The sequence below is a fragment of the Harpia harpyja genome, chromosome 11 (assembly GCF_026419915.1).
Source record: "Harpia harpyja isolate bHarHar1 chromosome 11, bHarHar1 primary haplotype, whole genome shotgun sequence".
Classification (NCBI taxonomy): Eukaryota; Metazoa; Chordata; class Aves; order Accipitriformes; family Accipitridae; genus Harpia; species Harpia harpyja.
Window position 1 is genome coordinate 3,158,005 of NC_068950.1, and position 24,000 is coordinate 3,182,004.

Here is a 24,000-nt window from a genome sequence, read left to right on the forward strand (position 1 = left end):
TGCTGCAAGATTAACATTTTTGTTTAATTAGAAACACTCAGTAATAATAGTTGTACCGGGCCTCCCCCAACACACACACACGTGCACACGCACACACACTCACACACCCCCCCCTGCCAGTCAAGAGGGTTATTATCTCTGTGGATGAATTGGCTCATGAAATTAACGGACACGGGTTTGAGCCAGGTGGAGTAGCATCACCAGGGAGCAGGATAAAAGCAGTAATCAATAATGATGTCATCTGCAGCCAATGCGGCAGCAGCTCGGCGGCTCCTTAACAACACACCACCGCCTGGTTAAATAGCAGAAGGGAAGAGAAGACAGTAAAAGCCTGGCTGAAAGCTGTGCAAAGGCGAAGCAATTCCCAGGGCCCCTCTGTCCTGAGCTCACTCTTGGGGGGCTGGGGTTTTGCAGCACATGTGATCTGCAAGAGTGCACACCGTTTGGAGACTCCTACAATGCCCAAGCACAGCCGGGTGAACCGAGAACTCAAAGGTTTGGTTCAGTCCCTAGTTAAAGATGTTTATGTTTCTAATTTAGAAGGCAATATCCTGGTTTAGAGGTGCTTCAGGTGCACCGAAATGACTACACCTTTATACAACTGTAAGTTTGTCCATACTAGGAGGTCTGTATTACTTTAGCAGTTATAAAATGGTATGTGTTTTTGTTTGTGGTCACATTCCTTTGATATGTGAGGAGAGGTGTGGTTAATACATTTCACTCTCCAGTGAGTCACAATAGATCCTTTATAACTCTCCAACAATGGTCAGAGGAAGGAAACAATGCATTTTTAAACACGCAATTGAGGCATTTAAACCCTTTTCTTCTCTGCAGTAGCTGTGCACTGCTAATAACAGTATTAGACAAGAGTTTCTTGGCCTTGGGTATCAGAGCATTGCACAAACCTTTAGCTCTGCCTTCATGATTTCATAGATTTCATAGAGTGTGAGGCACAGCAGTGTGGAATAGCTCTTACCCAAATCACGTGTGTTTGGAGCTTGCGTAGAGCAGTACTGGGATCTGGCAATTCTGCTTTGCTCATACAGGAAAAGGCACCCACCATAGCAAGGCCACTGGGTTTCTCTCTTGTTCCACCGTCTCTGGGTTCAGCCATACGTAGTTTGGCTCCATTCCTTCTGGTACGTAATGTGCCAGCAGTAGGAAATGAGCTCTTGTTGTGTTTGCAGTTGGCAGGAATGTTTCCCAACCAAGGCGAGGGTTTCCAGCCCATCTCTGCTGCCGCTGTGAGAGCTCCCATTGGTTTCAGTGGGGGGCTGATTGTGATGTATGTTACTTTTTTAAAAATCCCACCTTTTTAAAATCCTTTGTTATTTTCCTTCTGTTCCCTCACCTGCTTTTGGGATGGATTCAATGCCATAGATTCCCGAGGCTGTGATTCCTCAACATGCCTCATTTGAAATGATGGAGGATCCCTATGAAGTTCACCCTGGTGCCTGCATCCTCCTTCCAGGCTGCCCTCCCCCAGAGACTGATTTTCAGGGGGGAAAAAAATGGCATGTTCCTGAGCTGTATCAGCCAGCACAAGACAGCTCTCTTCCACATGAGTTAGGAGGTCGTGACAAAGATTATGGGGGAAGCACTGGGGTTTTGTGTTAGTTATCACAAATTAGTCAGCATCGGTTAGGATTGCCCTCCTCCTCACCCTCATTAGTGAAAGCAAAGGCAAGATTGAGAGGAAGCAGGAAGCTCAGTTGAGCCTGTCTTTTAGGTGCTGGTGCCACGTCCGTCTTCTTCTAGGGCAGCAGCACTCTGAATTAATAAATCTAAAAATCACACCCTGTCTGACAGCACTTGGCTTACTGTTGTTATGTATGTCCCCTCTGGTAACTACAGCTGGATGATATTTCCCTCTCCTTTCTCTCCTAGTTTCCACTGTGTCTTTGACAGGCCTTTTCATATAGTCGCTTTCATTATTTCTCTTGCGCAGTTTGTTTCATACTGTGGGGTTTGGAGGGGGAAGATGAACCACTCCTTTTAAATGTGAGTGTATAGACTGTACTCGGCAGTGCAGGGATCTTTGCCATATGTGTGCGCAGCTTCTGCTGTAAAAACAAATAAGTGCGAGTCACTTACCTGACAGAGGGATTCAGTGCAAGACCTGGAGAAATTTTGAAATGACTACTCCCATGCCCCAAAGGGTTTTAATAGATTGCATTTAAATGTAGAATCTTCTTGTGGGACATTAGAATAGTCACATGAAATGGACAAGCTGGTAAATTTTACTGTATAATGTGTTTTCACAAACCATCTATTGGACCATTTACCATAGCCTTGTTTTAAATTGCATTACACAGAGTACTGGGCAGCAAAGTCTGCCTGATGCTTTCTTCGGTGTATTCCATTGAACGGCTCCACCAGCTGCCCCGGTTCCTCGTACGTGTTTAACCACTCTTCCTTTGTTCTCTACCACCAGAGGACCAATTACCTCCTGGCTTCCCAAACATTGATATGGGGCCCCAGCTGAAAGTGGTGGAGCGGACACGAACAGCCACAATGCTCTGTGCAGCCAGTGGGAACCCAGACCCAGAGATCACTTGGTTTAAAGATTTCCTGCCTGTCGACCCCAGCGCAAGCAATGGGAGGATAAAACAACTGAGATCAGGTAAGGTCTCTGTGTGAGACTACAGGAATTGAGACCTAGATGGAGACGTGAAGAGACTGCTCAGAGGTTTCTGAAGCAGAAGAGAGAGCTGATAGACATGGGCACCACTGGTGTGGATTGGGGCATTAGCTTTTCTTTGGTTTTGGGGCTTGAAGTTCTTACCCAGGGAGTGGTTGGAGTATTTTCCCCTCCAACCCATCCTCCTGGCCTTCCCTACTGCCTAGTTGACATAAAGGGAATCCCAGCAGGGAAGGTGGTTCCCGTCCAGGGGACACTGTAACTAGTTCACTGGATAACGGTGCTCTTGTGGCTGAGGGGAAACTGGGGACTGGATGGGGGCTGAGGGTTTCCTCCTCAGACCAAGAACTGGGTAAGGAAGAAAGAACTGCTACAGCAGACATGGCTTTTTAGGCCACACACACCTGGTATAGGGTCCACAGCTCAGGCAACCTCTTACTGTCAAAACGTGATCCTGTTTGTGTAAATTGAGCCTCTGAAAGCTGGCGTTGAAGAACAGCTCTTGCAGGATCTCTCCGGCATCAAGTCCCTGCAATCATCGCTGGAGAGCAGTTGTGAGCATTCTGGAGTGACCCCTTGGTGCTCAGTGGCACTGCCCATGGAGTGGATCTCCATGAACAGATGTACCCCAGCTCTGTGGCTCTTGTCAGTTTTCTGTCTTTCCCCATCTGCTTGTCCATCTGTCTCTTTTGTTTCTTTTATGTTTGTTGTTTTGTGTGTGTGTTAAGGTGACATCTCTTAATATTCACATTTCGGGAGCTGTTTTTATACTTGTTAAATCTGCCAGTTCACTGCGTGAGAATGTGTGTATGTGTGCAAGGAGGGCACAGGTATATTTATTTTTGAATGCTACTGATAAAGCACTTCCATTGATAGCTGCAAAAATGAAATAAGCTTTGGAAGTTTTACATTTTGACAAAAACTAACCGGAGAAATAATCTTTTTCAAATACTGCTTGGACTGACTGCTTTGACCCAGCCTAGAGAAAACATATCTGTGTGGTTGGACCTAGCAAGCACTAGTGTCACTTCAGCTACTCAGAACGTTCCTCTGGCCAAGCGAGATGGAGCATTTTGAAGAGTCTTTTTTGGCAAAAGAATGGCATTGTTGTAGGTAAAGGGAAAGCAGAAGCTTCAGTGAAGCAAGTGGGGTTGCTGTGTTTGTATTAGATGTTTTACAAGTCAGCCAGTCAAGTGATAGCTGACTACTTCTGCCCAGACCTCTGCTGGCTCTGAAGAATCAGTTCTGACTACTGTAATGCTGGATCTGAACATCAGAGAATGTTTTTCCTCTTGCCCTGTTCGGTAAAGATTCTACATAAAGATTTTTAGTTCTGTGGGCCACCAGTGGAAAAGATTCCATATAGTTCCAATTCAGTGTAGCTTTTCTACACCTCCATAAATGCATCCTTATTCAGTGAAGCAAACTTACAAGCAGATACTTAAACTGCTTTGTTGAATTAGAATGGATTGTTGAATCCCACAAACACAGATGAGATTGACCTCCCTGTTTTATCGTAACAGCTGAGGCAAATGCAAATGAAAAAAATCACTCAGCATAAATAATGAGAGGTAAACTAGAATTATATCATGCTCTGTGACCATGATCTGAAGTGTGAGTAATGCACAGGCAGATTATTTTTAATACATTTATCATCTTGCTATAGAATGCCTTTACACTCTTTAACTGGGTTTGATCTGGTGTTTTCCTTAAAACCACCTGAGTGCTGCATTTTTATTCCAGTGAATTGGTTAGCCTCAGAGTGAACCCTTGGCCTTTCTGGTAAATCAGAGGATACCTGCTGAGAATTAATCTCATTTACAGCTGCTTTGAATTAGTAAGCTGGTGAAACCCTGAAGCATCCCTGTTGTCCTTAGGGGCAGAAACCTGTTGGTTGTGTGAAAGGGAGTGCAGATTCCTGGACAGTCAGGACGTCTTGAGTTCCCCTATTTCATCTACTTTTATGGCCTTTCAAAACTTGCATGTTCTGTGATGCAAAGGCCTGTGAAAGTGCAAAACATACTAACACTAGGGTCGTCTGTACTGTGTTAATATTTTGGTCAGTGGAAAGGAGTTGTTTTAAGACCAAGGCAGAGCAGATTCAAGCCTGTATTTGTAACCTGAGTGTGATGTGCAAGGCAATGCCTGTTTGAGCGCTGACGATGTGAGTGCTGCTAAAGTCAGAACTTAATTTAATACATTTATCTTTCCAGAAAACAAACTTTGCTGCCAGAAGTGTGGCACTAGCACACATTAGGGCATTGGATGCTTCAGGACACTGCTGATGAGCTTCAGTGTCTTTCACCCACAGGTCATCAGTATGACTCCAGCCCAGCTTCTTGGGGATTAACAATTACACCCAACTAACGGGTGTTTGACAAGCCCTCTGTGAATAGGAGTGCAGGGAGGAGGAGTGACCCTGGTAGTAAGTCACAACTTCATTGCTGCACATTGTGCTAACAGATTTAGCACAGAAGCTGGAGACTGTGTTGCCTCTGAAGACTTATCTGTGCATTGATCCCTGATGGAGACTGGGACAGGCTGGGAGAGCAGCAGGACAGGACAGTCACCCAGATTCTGCCCTGCAGGCGAAAGCATCAGGATGTCAGCCATGCTGCTTTATTACAGAGGCTGTTAAGAACTGAATTTATATCAATGTATGAGTTAGTGGCAAACATGCAAATTAGCTCATTAAAAGGTACAAGTGAAATGTCATACACGGAGCTCTGCAAAACTGGGTAGCCCTGTCCAGATTTGGTTCTCATTTATATTAAAACTGAATGTTTTGCTGGCAATATAAATGGACCTCCGAGACCACGGTCATTATATTCACATGATCCCGGGGACTGATTTATGTTACAGATCTTCAATATAATTGAGAAACAGGTGATATGTCATTAACCATAGTGGCTTTTCTCTATCCAGTATTTCTTCTTCTCCTTTCCATCTCCAGATAAACTTTCCAAGCCATTGGAAATCTTACAATGCTCGGGGGTTTTGACTGAATGAAAAGCTGAATTGTCAGTCAAAAGCAAATGGGAAGAACCTCTGTCTAGGCTCCTGCTTCCCTTAGGCATACATGAACATCTCAGCCTTAGAGACCCAGGTTGTCTAAGCGTTTAAGTGGTCTTGGTGGTGGAAAAGAAACAGATATTTCTGCTTAACCCCGATGCAAACAGTCTCAGGACATTTAAAGAAGCCAATGTCCTTTGCTCAGCTGTGCCACCTAGGGGGGATAACGGGAGGCAGCCTGCAGCCACCTTCTTACATCATAGAAACACTAAAACCTTTTGTGTCTTGTGTGTGTCTTTTGTTTTGTAAATAACTGGCTATAACAAACTTCTTTTTTCTTTTTTTTTTTTCCCCACTTTTTTTAACATTCAGAGACCTTTGGTAAGTTTGTTCAATTAAAAAAAAAAAAAACCAAACCAAAAAATCCCAAACCTGCTAATGTCCAGACTTGTAACCCTTGCCCTTTAAACTAATTCCTTTGTAACAGCTTCTTAAGAGGCATGCTATGCATTTCTTCTACTAACTCTTTCAAGTAGGGATATTCTGCCCTCTTAATAAATTTCTGCAGGGGTATTGCAGGCTACAAAAAGAATAATAATAATAATAACAATTAATATATCTGTATAAAAAGATAACACCTAAATATGAACCTCCTAACATTGGATAGATTTTTGTATCTTAGCAACAGTTGTCCTGGAATTCCCCAATTACACAATAGCTTGTACCCTGGAACTGTGATAATTGTGTTCACACCTGCAGGAGGTCTTGGAGTTTCACATCTAACAGGGTTATTGGCATTTTCAGAAGGGAGAGGTGGGGGTGCAGCATTTTCAAATTGAAGCTGTAAATCACAGGTCATCAGCTATGGAAAAGGGTTGAGCAAAGGAAAAGCCCTCCCCCCGCTCCAGATCATCTCTGTCCCTTGAGAAGCCAGGAGCCTGTCTGCAGAACTCACGTCACATTTCCTCCGTGTGCCAAGTCCCCTTTTGTTATAGAGATGTAGCAATTGCAGCTGTCAGCCAGGATCCGGCATTTTAAAATTGCAGAAGACCCTTGATGATTGCTTGCTTGTTTAGAATAGAAAGCTCCCTCCAGCCCTCGGGAGAAGAGCATAGCACACACATGTTCTCACACGTGGCCTGACAGAAGGTGGGGATGTGTTTTCTGTCATTACTATGGCAATGGTGACTGTCCTCCTCTCCCTGTTTTCAAGGCTTGGAGAATCCGTAGGCAGCTTGGTATGCGGGAAGTCAGAGGAAGGGGTGGTGGAAGAACAGATCCCATCCTCTGTGACAGAGGGGGACACCCGCACGTGGTATTCTGCCTGGCACCATCTTGGTCCTTTATAATCCAGAGGCAAGTCCTTTAAGCTGCCTTTTGCCTCTGCTACTAAACACTAGGCTGGCCATCTGGGCTCATGCAGCCTCAAAATTTGCCCTAAACAGGCAGATCTCCAGATCCTAGGAGGCTGTGGAAGGCCATATGAATAGTTTGCACGTGGCATCTCCAAACCAGCTTTTCACTCAGAAAGTCAGCATCCAGTGTGAGTTCTTCCTCCTTTAGTTTTCCTGCAGAGCTGGTGCCCTTATTCTGCCCTGAGCAGTGGTTAAGCTTGTGCACTTGTTCATGCACTGTTTAGGACACCAGGCAAGCCAGCTATTGAACACAGGTGCCTCCCCTCCACCACCACAACCCTGTATCAAATCTTACAGGACCTGTCAGAGTTCTTCAGAATAATTAATCTATTTCATATCCTCTTCTAGCACCATCCTGCTGCCCCTGTATTGAATATGAAGCTGGTTAGATGTGAAACTCCAATAGTGAAAATCTACCATCTGTGTCTCTGCCGCCATTCGAACTGCTGTTCTTTCCTCGCAAGTTACCTGATCTCATTCTGATTCAAATTCTGCCCCCTCCATCCCTGGTGTGGGGCATCTTGCAAAACATGTTTTGCTCTTCACCTCTGTGTTCTGTGTGCCAAAGTTAGAACTGGAAAGACCAAGGTGGCATTGCTTGGCTTATCTTGCTCTCCAAGAGCACTGTCTCCAAGACAGTCTGTCTCTGAGAGCTGCTGACAACCTATTTCCAGGGGCAGTGCTGATGCTTAGAGGGAACGGGGAATAACTAACCTACAATGACCCAAGAAGGTAGCGTCTGCTGTTGTATGTATACTTACATAGCTCTAACTTCCAGCATGTTTCTCCTGTCAATTAGAGTGAACCTTTGCAGGAAGTTGCCAGGCTTAGCCAAGGCCAAAGAAGCTTTATAGCAGTGGGTGACGTTGGGGTCTCTTCCCCTCCTCTACCCTCTTCCCATTAGCCTTGTTCCAGATTTGTGCCACAGATGGCAGATTTTCACTCCAGTTTCGAGACAGAAGGATGTATCAGAGGCTGTTTTTATTTCCACTGAATTGAACTATAACCCTCTGCTGCTTAGTCTCTCTCTCTCGCTCGCTTTTTAAACCCTTCCTGCTGTCTCCTGTGTGGAGATCTGCCCAAGTACACGCTCCCCCCACCTCTTTCTCTTTCAAGCGCTGTCTCTCCAACCTTTGTCCTGATAGCTAACCAGCCTGCTTTATTAACCTTAGCTAGTTCCTAACCCTAACTAGATGCTAACTTTTCTCTAGCAAATAACCTAACCTTTTAACTAGAAGCTGAGTATAACTAGAATCTAATATCCTAACACTATAATACCTCTCTTCCCTCATCTCCTTTGAAAAATAAAGGTGAACTGTAATCAGTATCTATATATTTTTACCTTCTATCCTGAAAATGGAGGATTGAACCGCAGCACAAGAATGAGCAGGGCTGAAGGATAAGGAGGGAAGGGGTTTTCTGGTGGTTAAGGCAGCAGATGGGCACACAGGAGGCTTTGACTCCTGTTCTTGCCTCTGCCACAGACTTCCCTCTGTGACCTTGGGCAAGTTGCTTCACCTCTACCTCGGTTTCCCCATCTGTAAAGCGGGGGTAATAACGCTGCTGTACCTCACTGGGGGAGAGGAGAGAGTGTAAGGCTGCTACTTATCATGCAGTGTGCTATACGAGCCCTGGCTGGGAGGTGCTGCAGAATGACAGCATTGTTACCATTGCAGAGAAGCTCTTGCATTTCTCCCTAGTAAGAGGCAATACTTGTAATTGCGGAATCTGCCCTGTTCTCAGGATTGGGGTAAAAGCCAACCAACTAAAACCCCTTCTTTGATAAGCTGTGTGACAAGTTTGAATGCCGCTGTGAGCAAAAGGACCTGCCGTGTTTTCAAAGGAAGATGGTTGCAACCTCAGGAGGTCAGACGGGCGGACAGTGATTTTACCATTGCCAGTGGCATGGTTCACCAGCCACAATGTCACTTCCTCTCATCTGTGAGACCTGCCTAGGCAGAAGACTTACGTTAGGCACTTAGGGACAACTGGAGGGGGTTTGAGTAAAAATAACTCAAGGGAGATGCAGTCAACAGGCAAGTGTAGCAGGACTCTTCTCTCTCCATACAACTCCCTCTTGCACTGGCATTAGGGAGGCTTCCAGAGCAGTTGCATGAGGTAGCCCTTTCACTTGTACAGTAGCATGGCCTTCTTTAGTGCAGAGCATCTGGCTTCAGTCTCTGTGCAGAGCCACTGAAGGATAACTGAAGGTCCTGATAAGGACATGCATTGAATTCCTTGCACATCTGTGCCAATAACTAAAGTTTGGAACTAGGAATTTGCTAGCAAAGGTGGGCTCAAACCTGCAACTCTTAATGTGACGCAGGGTACCAGGATGTCCCTGGCTAATGTGGCCGTAATGCCAACCCTTTTCCCCAGGAGTGATGAAGATAAATGCAGGTTCATCATATGTTCTGCAAGTAGCAAACAGTAATGTTAGCTGAGCGCTTGAAGATTTTCTTGGCATTCTTAGCAACAAAATAGAGCCAGTCTTAAGACTTTTCAAGCCAAGTGCCACGGAGGCTCTGTAAACAGCCAGCTGAATTGGACTGCTTCAAAAAGGGCATCCCCGCCTTAAGTACCCCGAGCCATTTTCAGTCTGTCCCTATAATTTAAGATGAGGTAGAACAGGAAGTTTCCTACTGGGAACTGTCTTCCTTGACTCAGGTCCTTTTCCCACGGGCAGTCCAGGTGTTTGGGGTTTTACAGTCTTTTCACTTATTTTCTTTGTTTTCTTTGCAGAAGGTACACCGATCCGAGGTAAGACACCCCCAGCTCACTCACTCACCCACTCTCCAAACACTTCTCTTCACTCAGTTCCTGTTTCATTGACCTGTGCTCAATACAGATTGTTGTTGTTGTTATGTTTTCTTGTCCTGCTTTACCTCTGGATATTTCTTTTTTATACCTGTCTTTATCTTATGTATGGTTATGATGTCCTTTTTTGTTTGCTGGGTGCACTTAGTAATACCGATACTGTTACTCTAATAACGTCTCAGGCTGCACTGCCTCAGATTTATGGTGGAGTTTTAAGAGCTAATCTCTCCAGGACTGTGAAGGACTGAAGTTTATCTTGAGCATTAAATGCTATCAAAGCTTGGTAAATACTTAGGACCTTCTCTTGATTGGTGCAAAGTGCTCCCGAGCCACTGATGGTGGTGAAAGTTTTCCAATCCTTGCTCAGTCAGAGCTTCAGCACTTACCATCTCAGCATACTCATTTGTTTGGCTTCAGAGCCTTCTTTGCCCTTCCTCCCCACTCTCTTACCTTTAGGTTTCTCTGGGAAAGATACCAGTGGTAAGTAGCTTCAGCACTGTCTCTTTAATGGAGCCAAAAAGATACTAGACCTCAAGCTGTCATGGAAAGTCAGCAGGAATTGGGTGTGCACCCCTTGGAAGACCCTGCTTTGGTTTTATCTGCACTGGCAAATTTAAAAGTCCATAATTCTCTGCTGGTAAAAGCAACAGGAGGTGCTGTAGGTGAGATTTACTTTTTCACACATCATCTCTATTGGCTCCTGACAAGTGCTGAAAACTGACTGACCTCTCTCAGCATAATTTCCACCACTGCATTCACCAGCAAAGCTGCAGTGGTCAAGATGAAAGGGGTGAGTCCGTATTCCCCTGACGAAGCTGCCTGCCTGCAGTTCATGGTTCTGTTCCTGCTCTGCAATGTGGCTTTGTCTCCCCTTGTATACGCTCAGACAAGCAATGCTTATGAGCCACACAAAAAAATTGTCTGGAATCAGTGGAAGCAACCCACAGATTTGTCCAAATTAACAGAAATTTCAAGGAAAACTCACTGACCAGCTCTCCACCAAAGTGGAACTTTCCGATAACAGAGCATGCTCAAGCTGTAATTCAGTATGAAATATGCTCAGCTGGTGTCTCAGTGTGAAGCTTCAGTCTATTTGGTTTCTAACTCCTGTTATGCTGAAATACCTACAGATTCTTTTGAAATGAATTTATTTTGGTTTAGTGGTTTGGGTGGGGTTTTTTGGTTTTTTTAATCCTCTCTGTTCTGCCTTTGGGAGCTACCAGGCACAGTGGATGCTGGCGGGAGTCACACTATCACACCCCATCCCTGTCATAAATACTCTCACAGCCTCACGTCTTCCCACGCAGCATCCTTTTTCACCCATGCACACACAGAGGAACATGAGCTCCGTGTCCTTCTCATTTGAACACATTGGTTTTTCCTTCCTGAAGAGGCTGTATATGCAACTAACAGTGATATCATTTGCACTTTTCTTACTTAAGATTTTATCAGTAATATTATGCTGAGCTGGAATTGTTTGGTTTTCATATTTAGGTTTTTTTCCAGAGATGGGAGTTAAGAGTCTTATCACATGTGAGCTCTGTCCATATCTGTAGTATAATCATGTACTCCTAATACATAAAACATTTGATAGCCTGTTGAATTATTTATGTAGTATGTATTTTAACTGGAGTTTTGCAGGGACGAAGCCTTCTGAGGTAAATGAGGCAGTTTTCTTCCATGTAGTTACATGCTGCATATCTCTGCATGTTTGCTTACAGGAGTGTTTAGTATGGGCTCTGGGTGTATTCTTGTAGGCTGCAATAATGTACAGGTTTAAAAAAAAACCTTAATCCTTTTGACCCAGTTGGTGTAAACCACACAGGCAATTTTGAAGTTCCAATACAGTATTTACAGGGTTTTCCCTTGGGAATATTCACTATCAGTAAGGTGCTTTTCACACTGACTCTTATCTCCTGTAGGCTTTCTGTGAATCGGGCATTTAGGTACAAAACAAAGGCAGCAGTGATAAAAATGCTCCAGGGATCCTAGGCAGTGGGTGACAAAGCCTTTCGCTTTTATGGTCACTGCTTCAAATCAAGCAAAGGAAAGTCGACTGCCTTCTGATAGATTTCTGGGGATGACAGTAATATGGATTATTGAGGTTGATTTCATGAGTTCTGGTGCAGAATGCCTGCATTGCAGAAGCCACAAAAGTTGGTACTTTTGCTGATGATTTCAGTACAGAGAGTAACACTTAGTATAGAGGGGGGTATTAAATTTTCTCTTGGGTATGTGTTGCGTATGTGTCAAGCTGTAACGCTGAGCACAGGCGTTAGCTGATGTCGGCAGAGGGCTCAGTGCTCCCAGAGCTCTTAGCCCAAGCCCCCCCCAGGCAGTGTCCCAGTATGTATTAGCCCAAGGGGAGGAAAAAGCAAAACATTGACGCTATTGCTCTCTCTTAAAAACAAAACAAAATGGTGATGATCGTGTCTTTGCTGCGGTCTTCTTCTCTCCTCCCAGGTGGCCTGCAGATTGAAAGCAGTGAGGAGACAGACCAGGGGAAGTATGAATGCGTCGCCAGCAACAGCGCCGGAGTGCGCTACTCCTCCCCTGCTAACCTTTACGTGAGAGGTAGGGAGCGCATCGGCTCACAACACTGGCAAATATCTCCCTCCCCGTGGCCTTCTTTTGTCCCCAGCTGTTTGATTCGATCCTGTCCCTGAGCACAGGGGAAGCACTGGTGTTAATCGGTTGGATCCTTACAGTGCGCTGCTCAGCTTGCAGGGGGATCCTGGTGCACCCCAACTTCCTCACCATTGCTGGTAGCTCCAGCTACCACGCCAGAGTTGCAGAGCAGCAATACAAGGCTGTGTCACCCACAGCGAAGTCAAGTGTGACTCAAAATAGTGTGCCCAAGAATCTGCCAGCATCAGCCTGCAGAGCCCAGAAGGGAATGAACAGCTTTTGGCTGCAAAGAGGCCGTAATCCCCTTTTCTCCCAAAGGATCCCTGCTCTCTGGAAGTGGGAAGGTTTCAGTTCTACTGGTGTGGGTATGAGAGGAGGGGAGGACCCTCTCAGCCCCCTCCACTGAGCTCTCTGTTCCCCAGACCTCACCAGATTGCAACAGGAGGGTGCATTCTCACTTCTCACCTAAGTCCCAGCTGGTTTTCCCTTCACTAGCAGTAATTTGTCACTGGTTCCTTGGGCACGAACGCTGGCCATGGGCACAGACTCACAGAAAGCTGGAGACGGCCAGCAGACGTCTCTGCTGCAGTGACAGATTCCTTCACCCATGTAGCATGGGGAACAGATGACAGGGGGATTGGCTTCTGCTTGATGCCCCCTCGATGTTCTCACACCCAGCGGGGCAATAGCCTTTCTGCCTTTCTTTGTTATTTTATTTTAATCTCTGACCTGTAATATTTTGTGTGTAGCTTTGGTTTAATATCTTTCCACAGCAAAACCCTTTTGGTAATGAGAGAGCAGGGCTGGTCCTTCTCACTTTTTTAAAAAAAGAAAAATACCATTGGGAGGAAAAAGAAAAGTTACATCCCAGCAAACTGTTCCCATTTCCATCCCATCGACAGAGGAAGCGCCTCCCACCTACACTCACGTTAACTCTGCAGTCAAATGCAGAGCCATGCTCCTGTGTGCACTCCTTTCTCTCTCTCTTTCTCTCTCTCTCGTGTCTCACGCTCACTAAATCACATGCACATGGAGAGAAGGCTTTTAATAATTTAATGTTTCCAAGCTAAATTTTTAAATAGCCTTTTGTGGCCAGCTGGAAAATTGCGTTTGAAATTTGCCCTGTCGCCTGGGCCCCGAAATTATTCTTTTGGGAGTGTAAATCTGGATCTGACGCTAATTCAGGGCTAAAGCCTTTGCAGACAGCTTAGCTGGAATGTTTTGGGTTCTTTTTTTTTTAAAAAAAAACAGAACAAAACAACAGGAAAAAATGTGGGGATTTTTCATTATTCTTTTATTTATAAATATCCGCTATCTTTCTGGCCACTCGGAAACTACCCAGGAGACAAAGGTTGTAACCATGGAGTTGCTTGTCTCCGCACCTGGATAAGAGTCTGCTCCAGGTGGATAGCCCTCTTTCTATCCAAGTTAGCCTGTGTGTACCTGAGGCCTGCCTGAAAAACAAAGCCAGCATTAGCCGGCCGAGAGAGTGCAGAAAACACCGTGTAAGCAAGCTCGGCCTGTGGTTTGGGTGTTTTTCATGCTGTTTAATTCCTTGTTTCTTGTGTGTTAATATCGTGGAAAGGTAACAAATTTCTGAAATGGATTTGCTTTGGTGGGAGGGAAAGTTCATGCACATTTTTCTTCCCGTTTTTTGTTTTAAAAGAGTCTTGAACACTCTTGTGTTTCCAATTGACTTGTTTCTCCCATAACATGCTTGTCTCTATAGAACACCTGGGATAGGAGTTGTAAGTTTTAACATTGCAAGGAAATGTTTTGGTTTTGTTTTGCTTTTCTTTTCTTCTTCTAATTATTTCTTTTTCCTTATTCAGTCCCATTGTGGAGTTAGTGCAAGCAGGGCCGGGTGTGGGGGCTGGTGGGAGCACGGGCTGGGGGAGCTGATTTCCAGCTTGGGATCTCCTTTGTACCGGGTCTTCTCTGCCTGGTACAGGTTCCGCTCCCCCTTCGCTAAAGAGCAGATGGACTTAAAGAACTGAGAACTCCTTTCTGGGGTTGGCACCTCTGGTGGGTGCTGATTCTGAATTAGGACTGCTCACAGTCTGACCTCTGTACAGAGCTTGGTGGTTCTTAAACAGAAGGTGCCTAGCTGGATGGGAGGGGGAAAGTTAGGAAGGCAGGAAAGAGGGTCGTTACTATCTTCATTTTTTTTCCTTTCTTTTTATTTTGGTTAAGAGAAAAAAAACAATCAATTTGCAGCTGACAGCCTTGAGAAGGCCTTTTTTTACTCTCTCTGTGTTTCCCCTATTTTTCTCTTCTCCTCATGTCATTGTGTTCCGCATCAAACCCCCTTAACATCCCTCAGAGCTACGAGAAGGTTGGTGTGGTTTTTTTCTTTTTTACTTTCTTTACCCACATTTTTACATTCTTAAGAGAAAAAAATAAAAAAATAAAATAAAAAAAAAAAGAGAAAAAGCAAGAAATCTTTAAGATGAGCGAGACCCGCCCGTTCCCGGGTCTCGCAGAGATGAGTTGAGTTGCATTGTGGGCCTCTCTATGCATCCTTTGGTAATGTTGCTGAGTTCTTGCACTTTTTTGTCGTCATGGTTACCTTGCCGTTTGGACATTGGGCCTGATGCATGATAGGAGAATGTAACAATCTTCTTTGCATGCCACTTTTTAAATTAATTATGAATTATTTTTTCTATATATAAATATGTATAGTTTTTTTTTACAATTCTGGTTTATTTGAAGTGGATTTACTCTTACTTTCTAAATTTTTTGTTCTGTTGGGTTTTTTGCTTTCTCTTGATTTCCTATTTCAGTTTTGATTGGTTATGCTGTGCTGTAGTTTATTCCAAACGCATTGTGAGAAGCCAGTGTTCCTGCCCACCCGGTGGTAACTGAACTCCTCAATCCCTCCAGGAGGAAAGGAGTCACACAGCTCTAACGCCTGTCCATGGAAGCCCTGCTGTTTGGGACAAGCCTTTGTTTTGGGGGGAGGGAGGGATCTGGGAAGTGGAAAAGATGGTAAGAAGCCAGGGTGTCGTTCCAAGAGTTAGAGCAGACCCTGGGTCACGTTATTACTTACATATTTCTTGGAGGTGTGGCTCTTGTTCCACATCCTGCACACAAAGAAAAACCCTGATCCCTGCTCTGAAGGGCTACCCCAGCGATGCAGAACTCGCTCACTGGTAACTGGCCATTTCCCTCCAGTAATACCTAAGACACTGCGTACGGGAGCTCGTTTGCTGTCAGCCCAGGATGGGTAGAGACAGAAAGCTTCCTGCTGTGTTACTCAATCACACGCAGTTGTCCGTCCTTTAGCACCCACGTGTGCGTGGAGAGCCCCATCGTCAGGCAGCGCCTTCTCTCATCGGCAGAGCTTGGCAGATTCCCTTGTAGGAGGGTGATGCCTCGTCCTTGCAGTGTTGGAAATGAAGGGCAGCCAGCCAGCCGCCTTCTGCGGAAGGGTAGCTGGATCTCATGGCTCTGCCTCTCCCCATTTACCTTCTTTCTTCCCTGTCATTTAACCATTGTTGCCTGGCTACAGGCACCTTGAAAACCAGCCAGGTCCAGAGAAGGTAGAGCCCTCCTTTCTAAAGGAGCGTGGGAAGAGAAATGCAGCAGTGGTAGATACAAAGAGGCGGCTGGGACACATCTGGCAGCTGCATCTCTATTGTAAACAGCAACAAGAAATCTGACAAGTTACATTCTAGCTGAAAATGCCTCTTTTCCCTCTTCTCATCTCCCTGTTTATCCCCATTAAGCTTCTGTTGCTTCCCATGTGTGCATCCTGAGTGGGTGAGCCACATGGGATAGTAAACAGGTGGGTTTTTTGCAGTGTGTTAGTTGTACCATTGATGCTTGGTGCTTTTGCCCTTTGCAGAATTGAATGCCCTTCCTTTCCCTGTTTATGCATTTCCCTCTGCCCATCAGTCCTCACTACTCAATAATCTACCAAAGGAGTGGCTTTCCTAGTGTACAGGTATTAAAGCTGTGTGATTTTTGAGAAATCCAGTGCAGTATTGACACAGTATCTGTCTCTCTCTTTCTCTATCTCTCTCTTTCTCTCTGTCTGTCCTTCTCTTTTTCTTAAAATGCTGAGATTTCAGTGCTCGGACCCTCAGTACTGGTATTCTCCCCTCCCCCTTTCAAGTCTCTCCCCCTCTCCCCTTAGATACAAGGGTACCACTCCGAAATGCTGCACTGTTGATAATGTCTTTCTGAAGTGGCCAGCTGTGGCTCTTCTAACTTTGATGCCAACAATAGCCAAAAGATATCCCCCAGCCCCAATGCTCTATTTAAAGAAAAAGAGGGAAAAAAAAAAAAAAGAAGAAAAAAAGGCTTGTTCTATTTAAAAAGAGCAAGAGAGAAGGAATAGTATTTGAAATGAGGTGTTCCCATCCCACCTCCCTCCTGCCTAGGACTAAAAGGTGATAATCACTACTAATTACAGGATTTTCCTTCATGAATAGGAGTCTTGAGTTTCAGGATTTAGGTGCAATTAAAAAGGGATTTATACACCATTGTTTTTTATTTGTTTCTTTTATCTTTTATAAAGTATTTCTAACATGTCCAAACTGCACTGCTGCTGCTAGAATCTCATGTGATCTGAGAAGGTTTTAAGATTAAATTCTTCCTTAAGAGCCAATAAAAATAATAATAACATCAACAACAATAAACTAAAGCTAAATTGGATATAGTCATGATAGGCTGGAATGACACTGGGCGAGGAAATAGAGACTTGATACCTGGCTGAAAGAGCTCATATGGTTTGCTAGAAGTTCCGGGCATGGTCTTGAAATTATTGGTTAAGGGTTTGCCTTGTGTGTTATTACAGATCAGATCATGCCATGGTCCAAAATAACAAAGAGTCTGCTAACAGGGAATTTCCAAGTTCAAATGCAGAAGCATCTTTATGGAGACCCACAAAAGCAAATCAAAAGTAGGCGAGATGAATTGTGCCACCAGCCTAGGGTGTATGAAAGTTTCTAGTCTGAGCCAGTTGTCCAGATTTCACCTGTAGTCAGTGAAAAGAAAGACACGGTTCTAGCGGGCAAGTCAGCACAACTTAAGACGGTGGTGCTGATGTTTATGGGAGCTATACAACTCACCTGGCTTTCAAAAGTCTCATTGGATGCTTCTCTGTATCCCTAGGGCCACAAATGCTATCAAACTTCTGGCCCATAGTGATTGCACGAAAGGACAGAGTCAAAGCCCTGTGTATCAAGAGATGTCTGTCTCACTGCTGGTGTTCGAGAGCTTCATGCCTCTCCTTGCACAGTGACAGGGACTTGCTTAGCGCAGGGGAGGCCGGTTTGAGAGCCTGGCAGTTCTCATAGCTAATCAGAAGGCAAACGTCTGTGTATAGCTTCCATGCAGAGCGCTGCATGGCCTTCTTTCAGCTGGGATGGAAGGGAAACATTTTTGGCCTTTTTAAGAGGCTTTGAATCTTGCCCAAAAGGGCTGAGATGCTTACTCCACTTCGGTGGATAAACCCAGGTTGAATCGCTCATACCTGACGGTATTTTTCTCCCCAAGCATCAGTGAGTCAACACGTGCAGGGTCCAGGCTTTGCCCCAGAGAGGGCATATGTCTGCTTGTCCAGGATCTACGGCCACAGCTGTTTCGCCCCCTTGAAACGGAGCAATTTGTAGCCCTCCTCTTAATTTTGAAAGCTTCAGACTTCCACCTCGATTGCTCTGTTTTGATCCAAATAGCCAGCTGCTTGGCTCAAGATAGAGCCCTGTATGTAAGGACGGAGCGTCTCTGCGTGCTCTTCCATATTACAAAGGGAAAGGAAGAATGAACAATGCACCGTAGAGCTGTGTGGGCTGTGCTTTAGCAACTTCTGAGTATGCAGACCTGCTGCTGTTGGTACAGGACAAATTGTCATGGTTGAATTTACCAGAATTAAAAATTTTCCCCTCTTTCACACAGTGGTGCCCTGTCAGGAGTTACAAAAGGCAGCAGTTGTGGTGCTGCAGGGATAATCCTTTTTCCCCTTCGCTTGAGCTTCTTGTTGCTCTGCTCTTTTCAAGCCCAGGGAGTTGTAAATGGTTCAGCAGGCATTTAAAACAGCACAGTGCACTCGCTGTGCCTGCTTAGGCCTTGCCTCTTCTGCTGCGGGAGTCAAGTACAGTGCTTAGTCACCCAGAATCAGGTTCTGCAGCCCAGGTCCTGCTGAGAACATTTCAAATATTTTTCAAGGCTCTCTGGAAAACCTCAACTCTTTGAGAGACCGCAGATGAAAACAGGCCAGGGCTAAACGTATAATAGCAAAACTAGTTGAAATCCATTAAAATAAAAACCTTAGAAAACGCAGAAATAGTGTGCCTAGAACCTCAGGAAATAAAGCTTCAAAATATATTAAAATGTGACTAATTAAACAAATAGTTTAGCTGGTAGCCTGCTCCTGGATTAAGTTTGGCTCATACGTAATTTGACCATCAAACCAGAGTTGCTGGTTGCTCAGCCCGTCCCTCAATAGACAAGTGGAATGGTTGTAAGCTTTTTGCTTTCAATGCCGTTTAGAGGTTAGAAGCAAATAATTTCACTTGCACTATAGATTTAACAAATAGCCACAAGGTCAAAACAATTATATTTTAAAATATAGGAATTTTAATAACTTTTTAGACGAGCATTGGTAAATTCTTTAATGGAAAGGGAGGGAGGCAGAACTACCGCTAGTTTGTACAGCTGCCCCTGTAGTGCCATCTTGCAGGCGCTGGAGTTTAGGGAGGGAGAGTTCTGTGACAATTTTTAAGCATTATGTTAGCACTTCCATGGGTGGGGGAGCGCCCTGTCCGTGTTTGGGGTGTCCTCAGCTCTGAAATTCTAGTTCAAAAGCAAACAAAGCAAACAAACAACTTTGCTGTGTTTCTGCAGAAGGATTTCTCAAGGGTATCAGGAAATGGAAATGGATACAAAAAGCCACCCCCCCAAAAAAAACAAAACGAAAAAATCAAAACTGGATATATATGGATATATATGGATATCTCTCTATAGAGGGCACTTTGCAGGAACACTGTGCTGTACTGATCTCGAAATCTCTGCCTGCCTGTGTCTCTTACACCTTTTGCATCGCTGTTCTCTTTGTTTTAGGGGAAAAAATTAGATTACACCTTGTCAAATTAAAATAACAAAAAAAAAATAGTAAAGTCTGTGTTTAATGTTAGAGCTGCTTGAAAAACAATTGGGTTCAGATTATTTTATACTCAATCCTGTAAAAAGCAACAGAAAAAAAAAAGAATTACAAAAGACCAGAGATGTTCAGCCAGCCTGTCACTCAACTAATGTGTTTTTTTAAGTGGAAAAGTAACGATGATTGGGAAGGTAATGGATTTCCTCCAGACCAAATCCAAGCCTTGGTCTCATTCTTTATTTATCTACCTATTTACTTATTTATTTTTATTTACCGTGAAGGAAATTAGGAAGGAGATGGGCATGAGGAGGGAAGTATCTCGTCCTCTGGAGGGACGGAGGTCGGAAATCCAAACCCGAACAGCGTCTCGCCCCAGCGGAATGAACTTGCAATTGGAATGGGAGAGGGAGAAGGCAGAGGCGGCTGTACGGACAGCACAGGGGCAGGGACGGACCACCTTTTGGGAGGGGAGGACAGGTGTAATCTAAGCTTCACTAATAATGTAGAGGCTGCACATTATTTTGGCACCCTTTCCCCTACCCCCTCCTCATTTTGGAGCAAGACGGAATGACTCCTGTCTCACCAAAATGGCCAATAATGTCCGCCTTCTCACCTCATTTGGAGCAGCAGCTTGCTGAGTGTCAAAATGTTTAATACCATTTGGTTTTGTTTGGTGCTTTCAACCAGTCACTTCACTTTCTTTTGTTTCCTTTTTCAATTAATTTCTTCTTTAAGATATAAAATCTGTTTATCTTTTAGTTGGTTTAATGTGAATCGGGGTTTGAAGTGACGGGTTCTTGTCCAGTACGTTCTCCTTTCCCCACCTCGCTCCTCCTCCAACATTTTTCTCCCTGAGCTAATCTGGAAGGGTCTTAAAAAGTGGAACCGGTGGGTTTCCTCAGCACAAACTGGTTGGTTGGTCCTCAGATTTCTCTCACTAGCAGCGTCCTGGGAACTCATTTTAAGGATGGATTCTGGTGTTGCAAAAGTCAACCCTGGATCTCCCAGTGTCTCTTCCGATCAGGTCTGTAAATCTGTCCCTTTCAAAAACATCTCTCACCTTGTGGACCCCAGCTCTCTTTTTAACTGAGTGGTGGTGGTGGGGAACCTTAGCAATGTTGATTGGTACCTTCTTGTTGGAAAGAATAATGCACTGAAAACGCCACTCACAGAACACAAACTGGGTTAACCTCCCTGCATCCGTGAGCAGCAACAAAACCAATTGGCTTTACAAGGGTGTGAAAAGTTACGGATCTGTTCTATTTCTAATGAAGGTTATGTTATGCAGAATTTGGGGTGCAGGTTTGCCTGTGTGAAATACTTAACCAACAGACAATATTAAACAGACTCACAACTAACTGCACTTAAGAAATCTTTCTGTGTCTCAGAAATGGCTTCTCTGCATTGAAATAGTTTGACTTGCATCACAAATGTCCAGCTCCAGTTCTAAAATCTGGTTCTATCAGTAACAAGCTGTATCCTTGTTTGAAAAAAAGCTCCTGAGAGTTTTTTGGCCATTGAAAATGTGTGTTTGTGTGTGCCTGCTTGTGTGTGTATATTGGGAGATGTTGCACATGCACATGGAGCATGCACATATGTGTATGCATGCAAGGTTGGCTTCGTAAAACAGGTCTGACAAAGCTGTCATGGAAACCAAACATCCCTGAAGCTCAGGGAGGGTGCTTCTTGAAACCAGAAATTGGTAAAAGTATTAGATAAGTGTCTATAAAGTAGAGCCCTGACTGCCCCATCCCAACTTTTCCTTTCCAGAGAGGGTTGTTCTTCTTTTCTTTCTGGTCCTTTGAATGTGCTGGATAGCAAAATGGAAGGAATCTCTTCACCGCATTTTTTACATGTAAAATTTCACTCTTACAGCTGCTGTGTGTGAAACCCAGCTGGATCCAGAGGTGAAATTGTTCTTGATTCAATCTCTAGCGGTACTTCAAGCTTTCTTCCCACCACCGCTTTCCTCCTCCTAGGCCCTGACCTAAACGCTGACCCAGAGATTCTCAGCTTGACAAATCTCATGTCAAGAGCCAAATCAGAGTGGTACAGCAATTAAAATAAACAGCAGCATGATGGTTCTTGGTATCCAGAGATGAGCCCTATAAGTTTTTCCTGTTACAGTAAATGAGGTTGTCACAGCCCTGAGCCATAGCAGGGATGTATCTAGGGACTCTCTGAGGTCTCCACCATTTAACATTGGAGTTATTTTCACATCCTAGACCGGTGTGTGGATGTTTGTATATTTGTGCACACACAGGAATGTGTAGCTTTTTTTAAACCAGGATGCACAACGGAAGTGCTACTGCCTGTTTTGGTCTTGCATTAGCCTGCTGCTAACCCTGATCCAAATTCTCCCTTTTCACCAAATGCGCATTGTTTTGGGCTGGCATCCAGATGTGCTGGTTGCTTCCCATTAGTTAAGTGTGACAAATGCCATTAAAAGAGCCAAAAAGTAATGCTGCCCTGAGACCCCACGAAGCTGACCTAAACCCCGGGGTACTGCGAGGAGGGTGGGGAGAAGTGCTTCGCAGTAGTTCATGAGCGTGCTCTGCACGGCTCCGGCTCCCTGGCCCTGAGCTTGTGTTTTGTGAGTGGATCTCTTCCCTTCCCTGCCCAAAACCACACAGACAGCAGCAGTCTGTTCCCTTCAGACTCCGATTCTCAGCACTCCACATACATCAAATGATGCTTTTCAGTTATTAAATTCTGGTTTGTTCTTCCTTTCTCTTTTTTTTTTTTTTTTTTTTTTTTTACTTTCTCTTTTAGTTCGGTTTTATTTCTTTGTGATTAGCCTCGGTTTGAATTAATTGTCTTGTTCTGTTTCCATGACAACTCAGTGTTTGCATCCCACCTGCCGTTGTTTGTTGCTGTTGATGCTGTTTGCTGACCGGATCTTGTCCGGCATATGTCTCCCCATTTCTCCTCACCTCTTCCCACCTTGCCTCCCCTCTCCAGAAGGTTACATATCAGCCCCTCCTCAAAAGAGTCATCCCCACCCCAGATCTGTCTGCATGTTGACCCCACTTGTTTCTTTTCAAGTTCTCTCCATGTTGTCTCAGATTGTGACTGGTGTGGTCTTCACATGGCTCCATTTTCTGAAATGCGGTGCCTCCTGAAGCAGACAGTGGACAGAAAGATGGAGTAGGCAACAGGGACATACCCTCATGTCTAGGGCTAGAAGTCTTCCATAGCGGTGTGACAGGAGGGAGAAAGGAGCATGTTGCCTGGTCTCTTGAGCCGGTGCTGGTGCCTGAGTTTTGTGCGAATACCGTGGTACTCTCGTTACACCTTTCTCTAAGCAGAAAGACATCTTCTAGTCTTAGTGTCCAGGTGAGTTTGCAGTCTCTCCTTCCGCAGTCCAGTCCCCTCCCCAGCTACATTGGAGGTGAGGGCATGCTATCCATTCTCTTTGCAAATCCATGCATGCGGGAATTCTCCTTTGACATCTCTGAGCTCCTAATGCCGCAAATCTGGAAGTCTTCTCTTCCTTGCCTCTCAGTACTGGTTCCTGGGTTCTGGTAACCGTGCAGGAAAGGATCTGATAGCACGATGGGAAGAGCACACCATTCTATGAAGACACCTCCTTGCCAGCTTGCAGGAAGAGGCAGGGGCTATATTTGGCTTTTGTTTAACAAAGCCCCACTAAATGGAAAACAGCTACTACCTCTGCTGGCAGCGCCCTTCCCATCTGAAAAGATCATAATGTTGAGCAGCAGCCAGGGAAGTGGGCTGGAAGATAAATACTGGAAAAACCCAAGACATCAGTTCCAGGGGACATCTGAAGGCACTAGGACTTGGGAAGAGCAATGGCAGGCTAAGCTCTGATGTCCTTTGCATTGCTTTTGCATGGATGCAGTTGCCACTGATTTGTTAGAGAGGTTATTCAGAGGGGTTATCTGGGAATAGGACAGCAGGGACAGATATTTTTCAGGCGCCCAGCACTCCTAACTCTCCTGCCCCCTCGCTCACCCTACCTGAGGGGAGTTGACTGCATGGCTGTCTCTGAAGCTGGAGGAATCCTGCACTCCTTTTCTCCTTAGTCTGCTGCTGTGCCTGCATCTTCTCAGGGTCTGTATCCTTTTGTCTTTGCTTGCGAGATGGGACCTTGCCCTCAGCTCTCTCCCTAAGGCCCCTCTGATCCACTTAACATTTCTCCTTTGTCTGTTCTCCTGCTTTCACCCCTAAGGAAGAGCACCCACCTCGGCCACCCAGCCAGCCCAGTTAGTTCAGAAAATGGAGCCAAGGAAACCGCACCCTCCCCTTTGCGTCCATGTTCTTATTGTGTAAGGTCTGGAAGCTGCATCCACCTCTCTGCTAAGGAGATGCACAGAACATGTCACTGTTTTCTCAACGTTAAAGTTTCATTACCTTGTTTT

General features: G+C 44.9%; 1 protein-coding gene across 1 annotated transcript in view; it reads left to right on the forward strand.

Moving 5' to 3' along the window:
- The window catches only part of PTPRS (protein tyrosine phosphatase receptor type S), a 100,508-nt gene that overhangs the window by 26,042 nt on the left and 50,466 nt on the right, over positions 1-24,000 (forward strand). Inside the window, 3 exon segments of the mRNA XM_052800529.1 lie at positions 2,435-2,623; positions 12,349-12,459; positions 14,837-14,848. Coding sequence (XP_052656489.1) covers positions 2,435-2,623; positions 12,349-12,459; positions 14,837-14,848 — 312 coding nt within the window.